This window comes from Nymphalis io, chromosome 12 (genome assembly GCF_905147045.1).
Source record: "Nymphalis io chromosome 12, ilAglIoxx1.1, whole genome shotgun sequence".
Lineage (NCBI taxonomy): Eukaryota > Metazoa > Arthropoda > Insecta > Lepidoptera > Nymphalidae > Nymphalis > Nymphalis io.
In genome coordinates, this window is record NC_065899.1 from 10,176,776 (window position 1) to 10,198,874 (window position 22,099).

Sequence of the window (22,099 nt, forward strand, 5' to 3'; positions counted from 1 at the left end):
AATAATGATACACCATACATATTGTTACTTCTTATAATTACGTTTTCTATAATATTGCTAATAATTATTTGTTTGAAGATATTGTAAATGTTTTATTAAGATCACATTTAAATAATTTGTCACATTACATCAACATAAAAATTCAATTATGAGCTACGTACGGTATTTTTTTCGTGTCGTATACAAATTTAAACAAAAAAAAAAAAACATAGATGGTAAGTAAACTAGGAACAATTAGCAAATGCATCATTTGAGCATTGACGTTTTCTAAAATAATAATAATTTTATAACAAAACATTACCGATATTATTTGACATTTTATATTCAAACTTACTTGAAATACGACATTTATAGCACCATTAATAATTACATTATATATAAGATACATAAACAGTTTTTCTATCTTTAATCATTTACTATTTACAATCATTTACCAAAATGGCACAGACAAATCAAATGCGGACATTTTTCAAACAAAGAGGTTTCAAATAATTTTATATCCACATCCTAAACACTGTTATTCCTTTTTTTTTTTAAATGTCTTTATTTTAATACTGGCTATCCTATCCACCTTACCTTTACGATAATTTCTTATAAAAATAGTATTTTATTTATATCGAATGCCACTGAGGATCAAATAATTCCTTAGTTTATTCTTAACAACATTATATACTTATTTTATAAAAAGCACTGGTGGGAACTGCAATTATAGTACAAAATTATCTCCATAAATTTATTTAAAACATTCATATTAGTTTAGACATTTTAATTCTTTTTCACCAATTAAAATGTATAATTAAAATTCTAAATGATATAATTTATGTATTGATTGTTCGTTGTTAAAATTGACTTAAAAAGAGATACAAAAAAATTCTTAGTTTAATTGTAAAATGGCAGTTTATATTAGACTATAATTGTTCTATACTGATTGCGGTTACTAGTTAACCAAGTATCACGAAGGCAGAGAGCATTTAACATATTTATTACTCATAATCTCGTTATTGTAAAATATTGTATAAAAAAATTAAACTAATATTATTATGAATGAATGTTTGTTCATTTCAACTATCTATACTTGATATTTTTTAAATGCAAAGTACAACAACCGATATTACGGAATTTTAAAAGTAATTTAAATTCACAAATTTTTTATAATAAATAACAAATTAAATTAATTTTACGTACTTGTCATCACAGGGTATACGAGAACCAACTGTATTGTTTAATTAATAACAATAACATTAAGTATAATTTGAGCGGAAAAGAATAATATTGTATCTGTGCTACGTTGAACAAGTACTCATCATTTTCATTATATGAATATGTCCAGGGTTGTCGACTGTCACGAAACAGGAGAATTTCTCGTCGAGGCAAATTTGTTTCGCGTTCATTCCAGATAGCTTTATACACGCCAGTATTTCTTTTCTTTTCGAATTTTCCTTACACCTTTAAAATAAATTGTAAAATAAAAAGTTATATGAGGCAAGTTTGTGAATATCCCACTGCCGGGCTAAGGCCTCCACTCCCTTTTTTTTAGGAGAAGGTTTGGAGCTTATTCCACCACGCTGCTCCAATGCGGGTTGGTGGTGTTACTGAGACAAGTTTTACACATACATTTATGTATACATATTATTATAAAAATGTATAAGTTGTTGAGTGCTACTATATAAAATTAAAAATAGATACATAATTTTTCTCATTCATAATATATATATTATGCAAAAAAAACAGGCCACACACACAAAAAAAAAACTTCCTATTTGGACTGTTTTACTAAAATGCTAAATGCTGTTAATTAAAATACTTTTAATTGTATCGTTTAGTTAATTTATAATTTAACAGTTCAATACTTACGTTTTCTTTTTCCAGTTAACTTTCCAACACTGTTGCGGATTTAACAGATTACCTCCGAAGAAGAAATTATTGCACGTGTTTGAGCTAGAATTGTCGACCGATTGGACTTCGTTCCTTACGTCTAGTGGACTCGCTAGTGGTGTGATTACATTAAGACCAGTCCTGTAAAGGCATATATGCGAATTAAGCGAATTTATCATATAAATAAAATGTTTATATTATATAGTCCCCGCTAATCATAGCCTGAGAAGTAAAGGTTGTACAAAATTTTACACATTTACAGATATCACTGCTATGTTAGCTATCAAACTTTTTTGAGTATTTAATCTTTAATTATACAATAAGATTTAACTACACAAACTTTCTTTTAAATAACTTAAATGACATAATTACTTTACAAAATAAAACCAATGCAGTTATTTGTTTTTTCATCTTCAGGTAATTTGTTTTTGAACTAGTCATTCAGTATTATCTTTATTATTGAACAATCATGCTATCCCTAAAGATTTTTAACAATAAATCAATAAATTTATTAGTAGCTAAAGTCAGCTCCCAATTACTTTATTGTAAGTATAGTAGTATATCCAAACCTTCTCCTCAAAAAGGGAGAGGAGGCCTTAGCCCAGCAGTGGGACATTTACAGGCTGTTACTTACTTACTTAATTAAGTATAGCAAATAGCCGAGTGTTTAATACTAGCGGTAGAGCTTTGTGCAAGCTCGTCTGGGTAGGTGCCACCCACTCATCAAATATTCTACCTCAAAACAGCAGTACTTGGTAGGCACAAGGGACATAACATTTTAGTTCCCAAGGTTGGTGGCGCATTGGTGATGTAAGCGATGGTTAAAATTTCTTACAATGCCAATGCAATGGCGTCGGTGACCACTCACCATCAGGTGGCCCATATGCTCGTCCGCCTTCCTATTCTACAAACGAAACGTTTGGATGAGCTCACCTCAAGAAGCCCTTGCTGCGCACGCGTATGATGTGCGAGACGTTCCACCACACGATCTCGGCGGCCAGCGTGACGAGCACGAGCGGCGGCTCGTCGCCCTGCGGCGCGCGCGGGCCGCGCTCGGGCACGGGCGAGAACGCGCACCACTGCACCTTGCTCTTGTGCTGCTTCAGCAGCTTCACTTGCCGCTTGTTCTGCACGCTCCAGATCTGCGAGAGACACGTACGATTACTTCGTGTTCGGTTCCGACCGGCGTCGTCGGTCTTATGTGAGTACGGACAGCAAAAACTTTTTTTTTTAAATTTCCGGTTAAACTCACTATTGAAATGCGAGCGACACGTGTGATTACTTCGTGTTCGGTTCCGACCGGCGTCGTCGGTCTTATGTGAGTACGGACAGCAAAAACTTTTTTTTTAAATTTCTGATTTGAAACGTTGTTATATATCGAAATAATGCAGGCGCAACTTATAAGCTGCATATAAAGGATTTGCCAGTATTTCATGGCCGGTCATCTGTCTGACGTCAACTCTTTTGTAATGTGGTTTGTTACATTGTTTTCCTTAATTGATTACAAAATTAATTTGAAAAAAAAATAGTTATAATTATAATATCCTGGGACATTATTCACACACGGCCATCTGATCCCAAATTAATAATAAACAATAATGTACTATGGAAACCAGACAGCTGATATACTACATATACTGATTTTCTTTTGTAAATACATACTTATATAGATAATTACACCCAGCCACAGGATAAACAGACATGTTCACGCACACCAATGTCTGTCCTGGGTAGGAATCGAACCCACAACCTTTGGCGTGAAAGGCAAGTATCTACTAATCACACCATCTCACCCCTCAAAATAGTATATTAGTAGTTCGTAAATAGTTATTTTAAATGACATCGTTTTATAATTTTTTTTAGAAAAAATGTAATAAGTAAAATATACGACTAATTTTTGACATAATATATAATAGTAAAATAAAATTATTTACCACGACGTCACCGGAGTCAAGTCCCATCGCCAGCATGTTACCGTCCTCTGTAAGGGCGCAGGAATATATCCTGTTATTAAGCTTATATTCTTGAACTGTTTCCAGTTCAATCTGTTCTCCCCTTCTTAATTCGAATATCTGTAAAAGTTTGTGTGTTTCAAGTTTTAATTGAAGAATGCAATTTCAAATTATTTAGACAATCAAGTGTATTAATATTTAGTGAAGTATATTTATATAAGAATTTTGAACATTGAACAAAGTTTGAAAATTAAATGTAAAGTTATCATCGGTTTGGAATGTAGATTCAACATAGAACCGGCATGAAACTCAATAGTTGAATCATTTTCAAATGTAATATAATCAATTATATATATATTTGTATTACATGATAAGTCTTATCAATTGATGTTTATTAAATATAACTTTAAATAAATAGCAAGAGAATGGTTATATTTATTTAGTACCAATGTCTTTGGTTATATGTATGAGTTTACTATTTCTAAATGGCCGAAATGTGTCCACTATCGAGATAAAAATAGTATAGACTTGCCTGAAAAGATAGATTGTAGTCATCACATAAGACCAATACATTCTTCTGGAATGCAGAACAATAGACGCAGATGTCGCTCTGTCGTCCGTTCAGAACGCTCGCTAAATTCAAATCCTTATCCCAGAGCTTTATAGTGGCATTGGATTCTATCGTGATAAGTCCGACATCCTGTATCCAGAAGCAGTCCACCAAACTGCTTCCTTTACATAGACGTCCCTTTAGATCACAGTTTCTGAAGAGACGGTCCCTGGAGCTTATGCTTGTGTCGCTTTCTGAACTTGATATTTTATCAGATTGATTCGATTTCTTCTTAAAACCTAAAATGTATTATTTTTTAATGTTATGAAAATATTTATTATAATAATTTTATAAATTAATGTTCAAATATATAAACATTCTGTTAGAATTTTTGCTACCATTCCACGCGGGTTTGTATGGAAGCTATTTAATAATATTGATTTGAAATATATATAGTTTTGTAAATACTCAATGTAGATAATTATTATGCATGTAACGTTATATAATTCATAAAAAAATATTTATTTACTGTCAATACTGTGTATCGCTACAACAGTTTGGAAATATACATTACCGGGTAGGCACTTAAAAATTTAACTAAAATTCAAAAATTTCTGCGAATAAACTCGCTGTAGTATTTGTCAAGTGTTCTCGTACCATTTATATCGTTTAAGATTTCTTGAGATCCGAGGTTAGTATTTCCTCTTTGTAACATCTTAGGTTTCCATTCGCCATCTTCAGTCAATCTATATGCCATGAGACAACGGTTCTTCCCCGCGACCATCATTAGATTTTGATTTACGAAATTCATGTATTGAACTGCACTATTGACGTCCATTATATCTTTATTTTCTTTGGAGCGTAGAGTGAACTTTCTAACGATACCAGAATTTAAACCGTATATGATATATTGGTTACAGGGAGATATCTTGATTTTTGTGATATGGTAGTCGGAGTTTGACGGTACCTCTGTTATGAGTTTCCTGCCGCGCATTATCTGAAAATACATTATTATGATTTATTAATCAGATTTTAGAATTTTAAATATAATACGGAAAGTACTATCAAATACGATTATGGACCATTTGGCGCCATGAAGTAGTAACAAGCAAGAAAAATTCAAATTCTTTATTCAATATAAAAGCGTTGCACTTTGTGATTAAATATTAAAAATCTACCACCGGTTTGAAAATAAACACCTCAGACTTGAGATGAACCTGCCTCAGAGGTTTATTTTCTATCCAGCTTTAGCAAATTTGATTTTGGACCATTACCAAGAGTTTGCAAACTTGTAAACATTATATGAAAAAAAATATTGAAACAGTTTTAAAAGGGGTATTAATTACACATATAATTAATAATTTTTACAGTTTATTAGTCTTAACCTGTATATTATTTTTATCATCGACAACAGCCAACAAGGGCTGAAACGCTCCATCACTGTTTCCGTTGCATATCCCTTTCAAGTTGAGAGGTTTTAGCGAGTGTCGATCCAAGCTCATGGTGGACTTCACCACCCTCTTAGTTTCTTTATGACTAACGAAAGATTGGTGACGTTTAGGGGTATTGGTGCTGCTCTCAGGTGCACTGCTAGATGTCGATGTGCTCGGAGTGTTAGGAGAGAGAATGTTGATGAAACTCGCGTCGAATTTTGTTGTTAGGCGCACTTTGCTGCAAAGAGAAAAATAATAAAGTTAAAATTCAATATATTTTCTTAAATTGACTTGCACTTATTTTTTATAGAATAGGAAGGCCGACGAGCACATGGGCCACCTGATGGTAAGTGGTCACCAACGCCCATAGACATTGGTATTGTAAGAAATGTTAACCATCGCTCACATCAGCAATGCGTCCCGCGCGCTGCAACTCACCCGGCGGCGTCTCGCGGCGAGCGCTGCGCGACGTAGGCGGCGTCGAGGTACCACACCTTGGCGCAGTTCTCGTGGTCGGCCGTGCCCGTCAGCAGCACGTCGGTGCCGGGCTCCAGCTCGTCCCACGCCACCTCGCTCGTCGACATCGACGCCACGTTCCTGCGACCGTTTACACACGTTTAACGGTTTGGACGAGAATGTTCTAGACTTAAACATCGGAAGTTCGAATGCATAGATAATAAGACACTGTGACATTCCATAGACAACCCTTCGAGTAAAATATTAATCGATCCATTGTTTTCTTCAAAATTCTCACCCTCTTCTATTTTCCAAATCGAAGAGATACGTATTCGTCTTCAAGTTGACACAAATGACGCGGCTGTCGTCCGTCGACACGAATAGGAGCGTCCCGGTCTTGTTCACCGCCATCGATATAAACGTGATCCCGTCCTTCACGACGTCGCTGGTTATCACGGTCTTGCGAACGCAGTTGTTGCAGTTCTTATTGAATCTACGGAACGCTTTGAATTCATATTCGGTTACTTCTTGCTTCTTTAATGTTAATATTCTCTTGGTGCCTGAAACGGAATTAAAAATTATAGATATTTCGAGTTTGAACTCAAATAAAAAAAATTACTGCAGTGGCGATTCGTTTTACCTGAACGGTAAATTTACTTCTTACTAAATGTCTTTAATTACGTATGTTTACTTAATAAATTAGTGAGAGTCATGTCAGATATTGAGTTGAGCCGACTAAGAGAAATTTTGTATTAAGACTATAAAAAATGTATTGAGCCTAAAGTCAATTGATCTAATAACTTATTAATAAAATGATATAGGCATATCTTGTAAAATATGAGTGAAGTGACCTATGGCCCTGTTTTGCAGGTATGTAAAAAAGCATACGTCCTTCATTCCAAATGACATCGAATTTGGATCAGTGGTTTACCCATGAAAACGAAACAGACAAACAGACTTTCACATTTAAAATATTAATATATATTATATAATAGATATATATTTATATAAAGATAAGCAATAATTACAAAGAATGACAGGACATTTGTCTCACACTCACCGGGTACACTTATGATGTCCAGTACTGTATCCGTCTCTTCATATATCTGCTTCTCTTTGGTCTTTACATCGACAATTTCCAGCATATGATTACTGTTAGTTGTAGCAACTATCAAATATTTATCACAATTACATGGTACACAGCAAAGTATATCCCTGTCCCGATACAAATTATCCATGAGGTACAGAACTTTACCGCTCGTGCTGAACATAACAATCATTTTAGACGTATGTGTGATCAACGTTTCTTCAGTATTGGCCCAGCGACAGTTTATAAATGGTCCGAGTTTCGGTGATATAGTCTCGTTGCTCGGATAATTATTGTTCAACGATTCTTCAGATTCTAAAATAAATAGGAAAACGAATTAAATATTATCAGTTGTTTATTTTAATGTGTTATGTTATCATTTTAATTTTGAAAAACCCCGGTTATCCGGGTAAAGATTATGCGCGTGATTATCATGCTTGAAAATTAGTGAAAAAAATTAATACAGTATAAAAAAAAGGGAAAAACGCTTATGGTTCAAAATATTATTGTCTATGTGATTAGAGTGTTAATTCCTCAAAGTATATCGGCAATTATAATTATTTATTCATATTATAATATATATATATATATATATATAATAAGGGTAAAACATGCAGAAAGTGAACCAATGAAATATCTCATATTTATAATAATATATAGTTTGACGGTTTGGATACAGATGTTGATTTTTTGCCTTTTCAAAGTATATTTTGCAGTTCAATATTTTTTAAGATTATGTGATGTTAACAATCCTCTTTGCTTAAAAGCATACTGAATATTATTATTGCTTTGTAAATAACAAATGAAGTCGATTAACAGCTTGTGTAGTCATTACTGGAATTGAGCTGGCAATTCATAGTAGTTTGTTTTTAATAATGATTTAATATACCTTCTTCGATCACGCCTCCTGCCCCCTCATGTTCTACATCATCGATGTACCATAACTTAATAACCCCATCATATGCCAATGATGCTATAAACAGCGGATTAATGGGACAAGCTCCGATCCACTTGACGGGCGATACTGAACTATGTATTTCCTTTTTCAATTTGTTCGTTCCTATATGAAAGAACTGCAAAGAAAAAACAAATCATAGAATAGAATAGAATAGAATAGAATAGAATAGAATAGAATAGAATATGCTTTATTGTACACCAAAAGAGTTACAGAACCATTTTAAACACAAACACAAAAGAAACGAAAACTATTTTGTACAAAAGGCGATCTTATCGCTAAAAGAGCGATCTCTTCCAGACAACCTTTGGGTGAAGGACATGAAATAAATAAATAAATAAAGCGGTAAGGAGGTGTACTAATCATCTCAATTTTTATTTTTTAAATAAATATATATATACACAGTACTAAATATACATATACATATAAATAAATAATATGTACATAAACATACATATATAATATATAAAGCCGAGATGGCCTAGTGGTAAGAACGCGTGAATCTTAACCGATGATCGCGGGTTCAAACCCGGGCAAGAACCACTGAATTTTCATGTGCTTAATTTGTGTTTATAATTCATCTCGTGCTTAACGGTGAAGGAAAACATCGTGAGGAAACCTGCATGTGTCTAATTTCATTGAAATTCTGCCACATGTGTATTCTACCAACCCGCATTGGAGCAGCGTGGTGGAATAAGCTCCAAACCTTCTCCTCAAAAGGGAGAGGAGGCCTTAGCCCAGCAGTGGGACATTAACAGGCTGTGTCTTATATAATATATAAAACAAAAAATTACAAAAAAAAAATATGTAATTATGATAATTATAATAATAAATAGTAATAAAGTGCGGCAGATTTTAAATGTGTTAATAGTTTGAGATTGTCTTAAGTGGAGTGGTAAAGAATTCCATAGGCGAACTGTTTGGTCAGAGAAAGAATTGGTACAAAAAGAAGAAGAGTGAGAAGGAATTTTAAGAATTCAGAATCATGTTAAGTATATAAACTTATTAGATAATTACCACAGATAAAATAAATTAAATTACCTTTATAGTCCCCGTGACCGTACCAACAAGTACATAATCACCCAGAAAACATACGGCAGTAATCGTTTCCTTGACATCGATCGTTGAATGTTTTATTTCTTCGACATTTTGTTCGTGCCTAAAATTAAATACGCATTTATAAAAGCAAAGTAGACAAAACTATGACAAACTAAACTAAGAAAAAACTAAGATTGGCGATGGTCATGGCGTTTCGGCTGATTTAAATATAAACATAGTTAATTATGTGTTAAAAAATAAAACCGACTTCAAATAAAATTAAATCCGTTAAAAAAAGTCTTCCCATACTTTTTTCTCCTTTATTGTGGTATTTTTTCTTCACTTGCGATAAGCACTGTTTTTGATACAATACAAATACGCACGTGACCTATAAACTTATATGTACAACTTTAAAAGATTGTTAATTGTAACTCACAAACTATCGGTTACTAATGTTCAAGAAGAGCCGAGATGGTGATGGATAGTGGTTAGAACTCGTGATTCTTAACCGATGAACGTGGGTTCAAACACGGGCAAGCACTACTGAATTTTCATGTGCTTAATTTGTGTTATAAATTCATCTCGTGTTTGACGGTAAAGGAAAACATCGTGAGGAAACCTGCGTGTGTCTAATTTCACTGAAATTCTGTCACATGTATATTCCACCAACCCGCATTGGATCAGCGTGGTGGAATAAGCTCCGGACCTCCACAAAAAAGGAGAAGAGGCCTCAGCCCAGCAGTGGGACATACACAGGCTGTTTCTAATGTTCAATAAAGATAACGATTCCCTAAATATATAAAATTAGTCTCTTGTTTTCAATTTTTCAAATCAATAAAGTCTTAAGAAACGTAGAGTGTTTACAGTTCTATTAAATTTACTGAGTATAATTTTATATTTTATAATAATTGTAACACTTACATAAATTCAAAATATAACTCGTTGTTCGTGCACCTCTCTTGAGCTATTTGCCAAGCCTTGGTGTAAAGTATTCCCTTTGATTCGTTTTGTAGGATATTTTGTATGATGTCCGTACAAGGATATCTGTATAGATCGATTCCATACGTACTTAGATATTCTTTAATACTGAATAATAATGTTTTATCGAGTTCCTGGAGGTAAACAGAAAAAAATATTAAATTAAAATTTATATATTTTTTTTTTAAATATATAAGCTAGCGCTTGACTGTTATCACACTTGATGGAAAGTGATGATACAGTCTAAGATGGAGCGCGCTTGCCTAGAAGATTTTTTTTTTTATATGCCCCGGGATGGCAAATGACTCTACTCCACCTGATGGTAAGTGGTAGTAGAGTCCAAACGCGACGACGGCCAGTACAGTCGGGAAGAATGTTCTGTACTAGCCGTCCCCGCCTTGCCAGCCCGCAAGATGCCTCTTCACGCCTCGTTTGAAGGAACCCGGGTTGTAAGAGGAGGGGAACACGTGAGCTGGTAAGGAATTCCATTCTTTGGTAGTGCAAAGAATGGAAGATTCGACTATGTCTAATAGAATGGAGACTAGATGATTCACTCTAGACTTGAAGGTACCCATATTGTAGGAGGTGGGAAAAACGGAGGTCGGGAGGGTATTCCAGATCTAAGCGGTGCGTATCAGAAACAACATTTCTGTTTTATATAAAAACAACGTTATATGTTTTATATAAAAACATTTCCACAAATATATATATAAAGACGACTTTTTTTCATCTTGCGCTTTCATAAATAGCTGCTACACTTATAATGCCTCAAACTTTTTACTTGATGGTTTGTGTAAATTCATTTGTGTAGGTACCACCCACACATTGGAAATGTAAGGTTAATATTGCTTACAGTGCCAATTTTCATATGCAATGGTGACCACAATTACCATCAGGCGAAACATTTACCCATTCGACTGCAAACAAAAAAACGTTTATCACTTACATCATTAGCGATATGACTTTCATATTTCTGAAGATCCAATATAACATCTGCCGGTCCGGTTAGTCTCGCCTTATTTCCCAGAAACTTTAAATCCAAATATAATCTGTTAAAGAGCGTCCATTTACCGTTTAAGTTTCTCGTGTTCGCTATATGGTAACCAATATAAAAGGCTATGTATCCATCGTCCTCTATTTCCACTGGTGCGTTATTCGCACTATCATAGTCGTAGCTTTTCAAAAAATCCTCATGTAATTTCTTGACGTCATCATCATTCGAACTGCTCCGTAAATAACCCATTATTAAGTCGTGTATTTCGTATGAATAGTTCACTTGATCCTTATCGTAGAATTCTATTATTAGCGACTTGCTTCGAAGTTGCTTTATAATACTATTAACTTCGAGCACCGGTTTGTTCCATAGCTTGCTGAACACTTTTGCTGACAATTTAACATTGTCGGGTAATATTGTGAGCATCTTGAATAAAGGTAGAATGTTTGGTTTAAGCGAATTAATGCATACTTCGATTGTTTTCATCGGATTAACATTGGGTCTTGTTAAATTGCTGGAATATTACAATTAAGATTTTACTATTTTTTTTTAAATAATATATAGAACTGAGTTGGTTCATTAGAATGATCATAGAGAAAACAAATTTTAAATGTGGAACTGTTTATTTTTATTCATTTGTTTTTATAATAATATGATGATTTCGAAAGTAAAACAGTTCGTAAATGTTTAACAACTGAGCAAGGCGTTCTCACCTCGTTAGGACAAAGTTTGGATTTTTTTTTAACATGCTTTAGATAGTAGAGCTTTGTGCAAGCCCATCTGGATAGGTGCCACTCACTATCAGACATTCTACCGCTAAACAACAATCCTTAGTATTGTTGCGTTGCGGTTTGAATGTTAAGTGAGCCAGTGTAACTACAGGCAGAAGGGACATAAAATATTCGTTAAATATTGACGTTCGCTTACATCGCCAAAGCGCCACCAACCTTTAGAACTAAGATTGTATGTCCCTTGTCTCATTATTAAATCAATTTTTAAAAATAAATTAAATATAAGTAATACAGTAACAGTACAGTAACAGCCTGTAAATGTCCCACTGCTGGGCTAAGGCCTCCTCTCCTTTTTGAGGAGAAGGTTTGGAGCTTATTCCACCACGCTGCTCCAATGCGGGTTGGTGGAATACACATGTGGCAGAATTTCGATGAAATTAGACACATGCAGGTTTCCTCACGATGTTTTCCTTCACCGAAAAGCACGAGATGAATTATAAACAGAAATTAAGCACATAAAAATTCAGAGGTGCTTGCCCGGGTTTGAACCCGCGATCATCGGTTAAGATTCACGCGTTCTTACCACTGGGCCATCTCGACTAATACTTACAAGATAAATTCTTTTTTCTCCAACTTGTTCAAGTAGTAGTTCCAATGTCTGGTATCGTGCACTAATCTCTCTTTATTCTCCGCCAACTCCGCTCCTAGTAAGGCTATGTGGAATGGACTGCCTTTACATATTTCATGCAATTTCTTTGCTTGTCTCGGCAGATTTGATACTTCGACTTCTAAACAAGAGGCGAATAGTGCGAGCGATTCCTCTTCGGAAAAATAATTTTCTACCTGGAATTAAGAAATAAAAAAATATATATCTCATACTATTTAACATTTTACGTACATGTTATTAAGTTGAAATTATAATATGATAAGTTTGGATTAACTTCAAGAGTCGAACGTAGCCCATTTTTTTTTTAAAATGAAATTCTATAATTAGTTGGCATATTTATGGAGCTATACAGCGTAGAACAGACATCATGTCAACTCGTGTCAGAAAAGCATATTGGCTTTTCTTAGGGATTTTTCGTAAAGCGCATTTATCAATGTGTGTTTTGGCGGGAAATTAAACCAGTAGCAAATGACTGTTGACCATAGACATTTGGCCGGCCATAAGCCTTCCAAATGTTATTCATTCATTGCAATATATATAAAAAATCATCGACCCGACGTGTAAATCATTTATTTCATCACGCATTAATACATTTCAAATGTTAGTAACGGTAAATTAGTCTCACTTACGTTAATAATCTGTGGATGAAAATTCGTGACGACGCCCGTATCTCTAGTCGTGACAATTATTTTACAGCCAATGTCGAATGCTTCTAGACATTTCTTCTCGTTAACTTCATCGAGTACAAGCAACGCATCCTTCAGGGATAGTTCGGCGAATAACGTTTTCAGTTTGTCCTTCAATTCCTGCCACGTCCAATCGTAACTAGACATGGAGTCCGAGTTCGAACCTATGCTGGACATCGATATCGACGAATTCATGTACGAATTGTGTGATGTCATCGATAACGCTTTGCGATATAGTCTGCGAGAGGATGAGGTCTTATTTAACTATATTTAATGCACGATACGTCACATCGTTTTTTCAGATTTTTTTTTATAGAATAGGAAGGCGGACGAGCATATGGACCACCTGATGTTAAGTGGTCACCAACGCCCATAGACATTGGCATTGTAAGAAATATTTACCATCGCTTACATCACCAATGCGCCACCAACCTTGGGAACTAAAATGTTATGTCTCTTGTGCCTGTAATTAAATTGGCTCACTCATCCTTCAAACCGGAACACAACAATAACAAGTACTGCTGTTTTGCGGTAGAATATCTGATGAGTGGGTGGTACCTACCCAGACGAGCTTGCACAAAGCTCTACCACCAGTAATTTAAGTAGGCAGACGAGCAAATGGGCCAATAGATTATAATAAACGTTGATATTGCGATTAGTACAAACTACTGCTATGTCAATCGTGATTGTGAAGCGAATTATGGGATTTAAAATGTCATTTTTGTCTGTGATAGGCTCCTTCACCGCGGAACATAGAAATACAAAGTATTCACATTAGAAGATAGAATAACTAATGATATTATATAAACACGTACGCAAGTTGGACGCTCGTGTCATGTTGTGGTAGTATCAGCTGTCTGATACTACCAATCTTTAAATATGAATGGAATAATTGGATATAAATAGTTTTGCACGACGATGAGGAGAGATAATGGAAATCAGTTGATGGTAGGGCTTTGTGCAAGGCCGTCTGGGTAGGTACCACCTACTCATCAGATATCCTACCGCTAAACAGCAATACTTTGTATTGTTCCGGTTTGAAGGGTGAGTAAGCCAGTGTGAGTAAGCAACTACAGACACAAGGGAAATATATAATCTTGATCATATATGATCTTGATTCCCAGGTTTAGTGGCCATTGATAATATGTAAGGAATGGTTAATATTTCTTACAGTGACAAAGGCTATGGGCGTCGGTGAACACTTACCATCCGGTAGCCCATTTGCCCGTCCGCCTACTTTATATATATATATATATTTGTATATATTATATTAGAATAAAATAGGAAAATAAATTAATCTATTTAAAAAAACATTGTACACATAATTTACGACCGTAAGCTGATAAAGCACTTACTTGTTCTGTTGAGCAATAATGTCGTCTTCCGTTTTACAGTTGCTGAAATTAAGCCAGTACACGACACCATTGAAATCAGACGTGATCAGTTGCGGATTGTTGCGTAACACGCTGATTATTAAAGCCGTTTTACCGCAGCCCGACATGCCGTGAAGACTGAGGACTTTGTGCCTTGTTAGCGTCTTTAATTTCATATATATGTCGTTTTCCTGAAATTAAAAAAAATATATATATTGGCAGTTATTTAAAATAATATTTTATATACTATGATAAATTTTCATTGTAATCAACCGTAGTCTTACCAGAGCCAGTCTTCTAACGAAATGGTCTGGCAGCCGCGGTACGTCTCCTCTGCTGAGACTATCTTCAAAACTGTCTTCGATCATCTCTTTACTGTTCCCTGTCGCCAGTTCCTTCCACAACCAATTGTAGTCCTTCGCTAAACTATCTACGAACACTTCGAACGCGTTGTTATTTCCATTTTTAATAAGTTTTAGGAGATATTTTGTTCGCTCTTCGCGGTCTCTCTGTAATTATTGGAAATTTTTCATTATTAAGACTCATATAAAGAGCATTTGGTAAAGTACTGTAAATATATGCAATACTCGAGTCATATAAATGTAGAATATAATGCAATTATCTTTTATCGATTTCATTATCAATTGAGTGAGTTAGTACCAAGTTAGAGATGTGGTCGTAGTCTTCGTTCGATATCGCATTCTTGGTAAACAGCTCATCCAGGATGAACATGACATCTAAATCCTTAACGATAGCATGCTGGTGATGCTGCAACAACTTCTGGTTCTTAATGTCCATTGTGTTCTAAAATTCATCTGAAACAGAAGGACAGAATTTCTTTTAACTTTCTAGTGCTTTCGAGAAACGTGAGATTTCCATTCAATTCCGTAATTGAGAGAAAATATTCATATATTACTTTCGGAATTAAGCGCTGTACGATACCAACTGCAGCTTTAAGTTAGCATAGCTGAGTTATTTTTGCATTATATTAATTTGAAGCAAAATTTATTTTGAAAATCAGTTCTACCAGACGATGTGCTAAGTAAACGTTATCGGAAAATTCTTTTGAGATAAACTGTTTTATGTAACGTTTAAAAATGAAAATTAGATGAATATTTTTTTTAAATATTTCCATCTTTGCCTGGGTTAACTACTACAAACATGTGTTACTGACTTTAGATATTTCATTGTTTTAATAAAGCGGAAATATACAATATTTTAATAAATCACAAAAACTATATCTTACAAATATTTTAGTATCTCAATTGATTCTTTTCGTTTAAATTAAAATATTTATTTTGATTAATAATATGAGTTTTATTTTTACTCGAAATTGAACTAATAATAAAAGTCGGAATACAGCCATTCGTTTGCTAGATACCGAGCAAGAGAGGTCTGCTGGCAAATAAACAATTATAATACATAATTACTAATTGTCTTTAATTATAATTCAAAACCTAATAATATTATAAGAAAAGGCCGTAATACATGTTACTTTACGTTTATGATAGGTACAAGAAGTACCTAACATGAATCGTTCTTGTTTATAATTAAATTGTTCTTATTTCAAGCGTTAAACATTAAATACTGTTTTATTAAATTCATTGAAATTATAAAATTAGACACATGCAGGTTTCCTCACGATGTTTTCCTTCACCGTCAAGCATGAGACGAATTTTAAACACAAATTAAGCACATGAAAATTCAGTGGTGTTTGCCCGGGTTTGAACACACGATCATTGGTTAACATTTACGCGTTCTAACCACTAGGCCATCTCGGCTTGATCGTTTATTTATACCTAAACATTCGATGCGTCAGTACGAGTTATTAGTCGCTACTTCAAAATCATGAGATATCGAAAATTATGGTCAGGTGATAGTATTCACACTGTTGTTCTTTCTGGGAACGACAACAATGCATCTAACTATAGAAAAAAAACAACATCGTTTATTAAATCTTAGTAGTTATAAACACTAACTATCCAACTCAACTTGCTCAAAGTAAAATATAACTATTATATTATTTAAAGTGGTAATACTATTGTCATGTTATTTTATTAAATTAATTTATTGCCTCTTATGTATAATCGTGTAAAATTTTAATAACAATTAACATCTCGTTTATAACTATATATTATATATATTTTATTAACAAGAAAAAAAAACATTTTTTTTTTTTATAGAATAGTAAGGCGGACGAGCATATGGGCCACCTGATGGTACGTGGTCACCAACGCTCTTAGACATTAGCATTGTAAGAAATGTCAACCATCGCTTACATATCCAATGCGCCACCAACCTTGGGAACTAAGATTTTATGTCCCTTGTGCCTGTAATTACACTGGCTCACTCACCCTTCAAACCGGAACACAACAATACCAAGTATTGCTGTTTTGCGGTAGAATATCTGATGAGTGGGTGGTACCTACCCAGACGAGCTTGCACAAAGCCCTACCACCATTTAATACATTATATTATATATTTAAATACTGTATTAAATATATAATATTGATAATAATTATTAATATATATATATATATATATTTGTTTGTTAATATATATATATATACATATATATATATAAACAAACAAACAATTTCGCATATTTATAACTATAATTAAGCAGAGTAGAGTATTATAAACGGTCTAAATTTGACTTGAGATTTTATCATTTCAAATTAAACCATTGGCTTTGAAATAGAGGAATTTATATTATAGCTGGCATTATAAAAAAATTAATTTAATATTAGGTAAAAAAAAAAGTTATGTTTTTCCATACTATTTCTTATATTTAGAAAATATACCCATATATCATTAATTTGTGATATTATTTAAATTATTACCAGGAAACACGATAAAATTTAGGATAAACCAATTAGGCACTGTATTATTGATTATCTTGTTTATGACTTTAATCTCAAGCTTCTCACATAAACACGAATACAGGAAATTATGCACCATTACGGAGCCTGATTTTGCACATTGGGATTTTTTACTACGTGACGTCTTAATCAGATTTTAAGTTAATTGAAGAAAATTAACAGCAGACACTTGGTTCTGTTTATTAGTCATACAAATAAAATGAAATAGAATTATGTTCACTGTCAACTAGTTATTAGTATGTGCTTTGTGTATGACGGCATGTCAATTTGGTACAGCAACGATATCAAGCTGTTGATAATTGATAGGAGCCTATCAAAACAGTTCATATTAAAAATTCTTCATTCTGTGTTTGAATATGGAATCTTATATTTTTAATAAATGTAAATATGCGGACGATCAGCGTATTATTTTTACGTTATCACTGACAAAATGAAATCATAGCTTAACTTACGTAATAAAAACCACTAAGCGAAATAAAACGTAAAGTCAGCTCGAGATCGAATTCAAAATAAGTTTGTTTATATTTCGAAACAGGTCATTGCCTATATTACCATCTTAAAGTATGAATGACTTTTAAATTATATCTGATCCTGATCTGCTTACCTTTTTGAGAAAAATTGAAACGTACAACTCAAATGATTTTTTAAAAACTTTAGAATTAGCAAAAACACTTATCAGCAGTACACAACCGAAATTAATGAGGCACACAGAAAAAGTGAATAGATGGACAGGTAAGTATTCATACGAAACGATTCTCAATATAACCTTGATGACTAGAGCCACCTACACGACAATGAGATAAATACATAAAGTCCGAAATACGAAAACATTTGTGTCATTGACCTTACTAGGTCTCAAGGTCGGTTGAATTTTTTTTTTTTTATAGAATAGGAAGGCGGACGAGCATATGGGCCACCTGATGGTAAGTGGTCACCAACGCTCTTAGACATTAGCATTGTAAGAAATGTCAACCATCGCTTACATATCCAATGCGCCACCAACCTTGGGAACTAAGATTTTATGTCCCTTGTGCCTGTAATTACACTGGCTCACTCACCCTTCAAACCGGAACACAACAATATCAAGTATTGCTGTTTTGCGGTAGAATATCTGATGAGTGGGTGGTACCTACCCAGACGAGCTTGCACAAAGCCCTACCACCAGTAAAGTAAAGAATAATATAATATTGATAATACGTATTTATAATTATAAGTACCCATGTTAATAGTGCAATTAACAGTTCTTAAACTTAACTAATAGCTTAAAGAATCATGCAAACATTGTGATAAACATAATACACAATACTGGTGGTAGGGCTTTGTGCAAGCTCGTCTTGGTAGGTACCACCCACTCATCAGATATTCTACCGCAAAACACCAATACTTGATATTGTTGTGTTCCGGTTGGCAGGGTGAGTGAGCCAGTGTAATTACGGGCACAAAGGACATAAAATCTTAGTTCCCAAGGTTGGTGGCGCATTGGCTATGTAAGCGATGGTTGACATTTCTTAATTGTAAGAAATGTCAACCATCAATTGCCAATGTCTAAGGGCGTTTGGTGACCACTTACCATCAGGTGGCCCATATGCTCGTCCGCCTTCCTATTCTTTAAAAAAAAAAAAAAAATTCAATGTTGCCAAATATTTTGTAAACAATCTCTCAATTAAACTGGCTAGAATAAAAATATTGTTATCTCTCTCATGTTTAAAGTAAAAGAGGATAATAGGATATCAAGTCTTTTGATTCCTATAAAAGCAGTTTTTTTTTTTTTTATAGAATAGGAAGGTGGACGAGCATATGGGCCACCTGATGGTAAGTGGTCACCAAACGCCCTTAGACATTGGCATTGTAAGAAATGTCAACCATCGCTTATAGCCAATGCGCCACCAACCTTGGGAACTAAGATTTTATGTCCCTTGTGCCTGTAATTACACTGTTAAAACTAGTTAAAACCCGCTACCATTTTTATAAATCTTGACGATGCAAATAACAGTAACCTCATTATTTTTTGCATTGTGTGGGAATTTATGATCAAATTTAATGGTCTGATGGATTTTTACAAAGAGAAGTGAAAATACTGTCGAGATGTTCTCCTTTACATTTACATTATACTAAGATCTACCTGATTATTTAATTATGAGAATTGTTGAACAGAAATAACTCAAATTTATTATTGCAATTTTTTTTTTCTAAGCTGCTATGTGATAGTCACTTTACTTTTTTCTTTTAAATAATTATTATCCTATTAATAATTAATTGGTAAAGTTTTTATTAAATTTTTAAAAGACTTGTTAAGTGTATGCAAGATGTATAAACATAGTTGATTAATTAAACTGTAGTTTTATATATCTTAGTCTCAAAATAAAGCATACTTTTGTTTATATAAATATATATAGTTTAATACAAGTTTCAAAATAGTTAAAAATCGTTAACTGTAATTTAATGTTCCTAGGAAATATTAACCATAAGTGTTTAGCTTTGACTATTAAAATCATCCTTAAAACTTATAACTGCTGTAATATATTTACACTTCTGTGTTATTTCAGTGATAAGAAACACATATTCTAAATTTATGTGATTGTTCATGTAAACACATTACACACACATTTATTCTCACATGAAATGAAAAAACATTTTCAGAGTATAAAATATTAAACAATATTTTTAACACATTAAGCTATTATTGTTTTAATATGACCGAGTATTCAAATAGGGATGTTTTTATTGTTAAATAAAGATATTTGCAAATAAGTAAATCACATTTCCTTAATAGCACCTTGTATGTGGTGCACTAGGGCAAGGGTTTGTTATCTCGATTTTAAAATTAGTCATTCTTTGAAGTATCATGTATTGGTGTCATATGGTAGGAACTAATGGTTAAATGATAAGTGACTGATAAGTAACTATTGTAAACGGAAGTGGAATTTCTATTTATATAGATATGTAATTTATCACTTATGTAAATTATTAACACTTGACTAGTCATTATAAGTTGTATTTCTGATACTTTATAATATGTGCCTACATATGGAAGTATATATAATTTTCAACAATAAAAACATTGAAACAGTTGAATATTTTTTTTAAAAGTTAATAACGCAAATCTTTTATAATAATAATAAAAGTTTATTGGTTATAAATCAATATACATGTTTTGAACTCAAATGAGTTCATTTTGGTGTAAAACAAGGTGACTCATTACATATTATTTTTTATAAAGCGAGAGTCATCCAGGTAGTAATTAAAATTTTGACTGTTTTTCATTCTTAGTACTGACATTTAAGCAAAACCTTGTAAAAGGTTAATTTTTCAAAACCCTACTACTACTACTATTATGATTACCTTTTCTTTATAATTTTTTTATGACAGAAACAAAACTGTGTATATTCTTGCTGCAACTTACTGTTACATTAATTTCTAATTTCTAGTTGTTTATTTGACAATTTAACTTTAAAACTTACGTTTTTCTTGTTTAGGTATAACTATTGAAAAAAGTGATTTGTTACACTTATTCAGTGTTTCCATAGAAAAGATAGGTGTCCATTTTCTGAATTTTAAAATATGCTTAATGTTTACAATTTATTGGTATAGTTTTCTGTTAATAAATTAAATAAAATAAACAATATTACGTTTGTAAGAAATGTAAATTTGTGTCAAAGTAAGCAATTTTTTAATTGTAGTTTCTGATCAATATACATAAAATAAATATATATTCATAATTTTAAATAATCGTTTTAACTTATATTAAAAACATTAAAGTAAATTTAAAAGCATGTGAGTACTTACTCCTTTATGCCCGAGACTGATGTTGAAATCATATGACTAAAGTTAAGCACCTTTATAAACACTAACTTATTTGAAAATAACTTATTGATACTAAAACTAAGACTCTTTTCTTCATAATTTTAAGACAAATTAGTTTTAGCACCAAAGTAACAAAGCAAACAAACACTGCACTACGCGTTGCATTCGTCCCGTTTGTTTTGTCTGACGATGCATTCGTGCAAGGATGGAATGCATTTTCTTAAAAGCTGTATTTTGATTGGTTGTTATAGATAAAAACCGTTTATGATTGGTCTAAAGTTATCAAATGTATTAATTGACAATGTCTATGAAAGCCACAGATTAAACCACTTTTGCACAGATTAATGATTATTTCAACGTATTAATATTATTAAACGTGTACATATAATTATTTCTATATTTATAATTCCTAATTACATAAATAATTTTCATAATAATAATTGTAACATGCGTAGTCGAAATTTACCCTATTTTTGACACTACTAATAAAATAATAAAATCCAAAATTATGTACTCTGTGGGTTGTATAAAACCCTAACTTATTACTTTATTACTTATTTTCATGAAAATTAAATAGTTTATACTTAAGTCATTAAAATATTTATTTTAATGGAAATTAAAAAGTAATTTTTAATTTC

The 22,099-nt window shown here is 32.9% G+C and overlaps 1 protein-coding gene across 1 annotated transcript; it reads right to left on the reverse strand.

The window, feature by feature from the left end:
• Positions 1-3: 3 nt before the first annotated feature.
• On the reverse strand, positions 4-21,628 carry LOC126772471 (apoptotic protease-activating factor 1-like). The gene is made up of 20 exons (XM_050492851.1): positions 21,444-21,628; positions 15,436-15,590; positions 15,060-15,284; positions 14,758-14,966; positions 13,346-13,640; positions 12,660-12,892; positions 11,271-11,832; positions 10,268-10,458; positions 9,350-9,467; positions 8,243-8,426; positions 7,327-7,668; positions 6,565-6,826; positions 6,249-6,407; positions 5,763-6,048; positions 5,035-5,374; positions 4,368-4,676; positions 3,810-3,955; positions 2,809-3,017; positions 1,855-2,016; positions 4-1,446 (listed from the first exon to the last, which is right to left on the reverse strand). The coding sequence occupies exons 2-20, from the start codon at positions 15,571-15,573 to the stop codon at positions 1,284-1,286; spliced, it is 4,533 nt and encodes a 1,510-aa protein (XP_050348808.1). The 5' UTR covers positions 15,574-15,590; positions 21,444-21,628; the 3' UTR covers positions 4-1,283.
• Between the last annotated feature and the right edge of the window lie 471 nt (positions 21,629-22,099).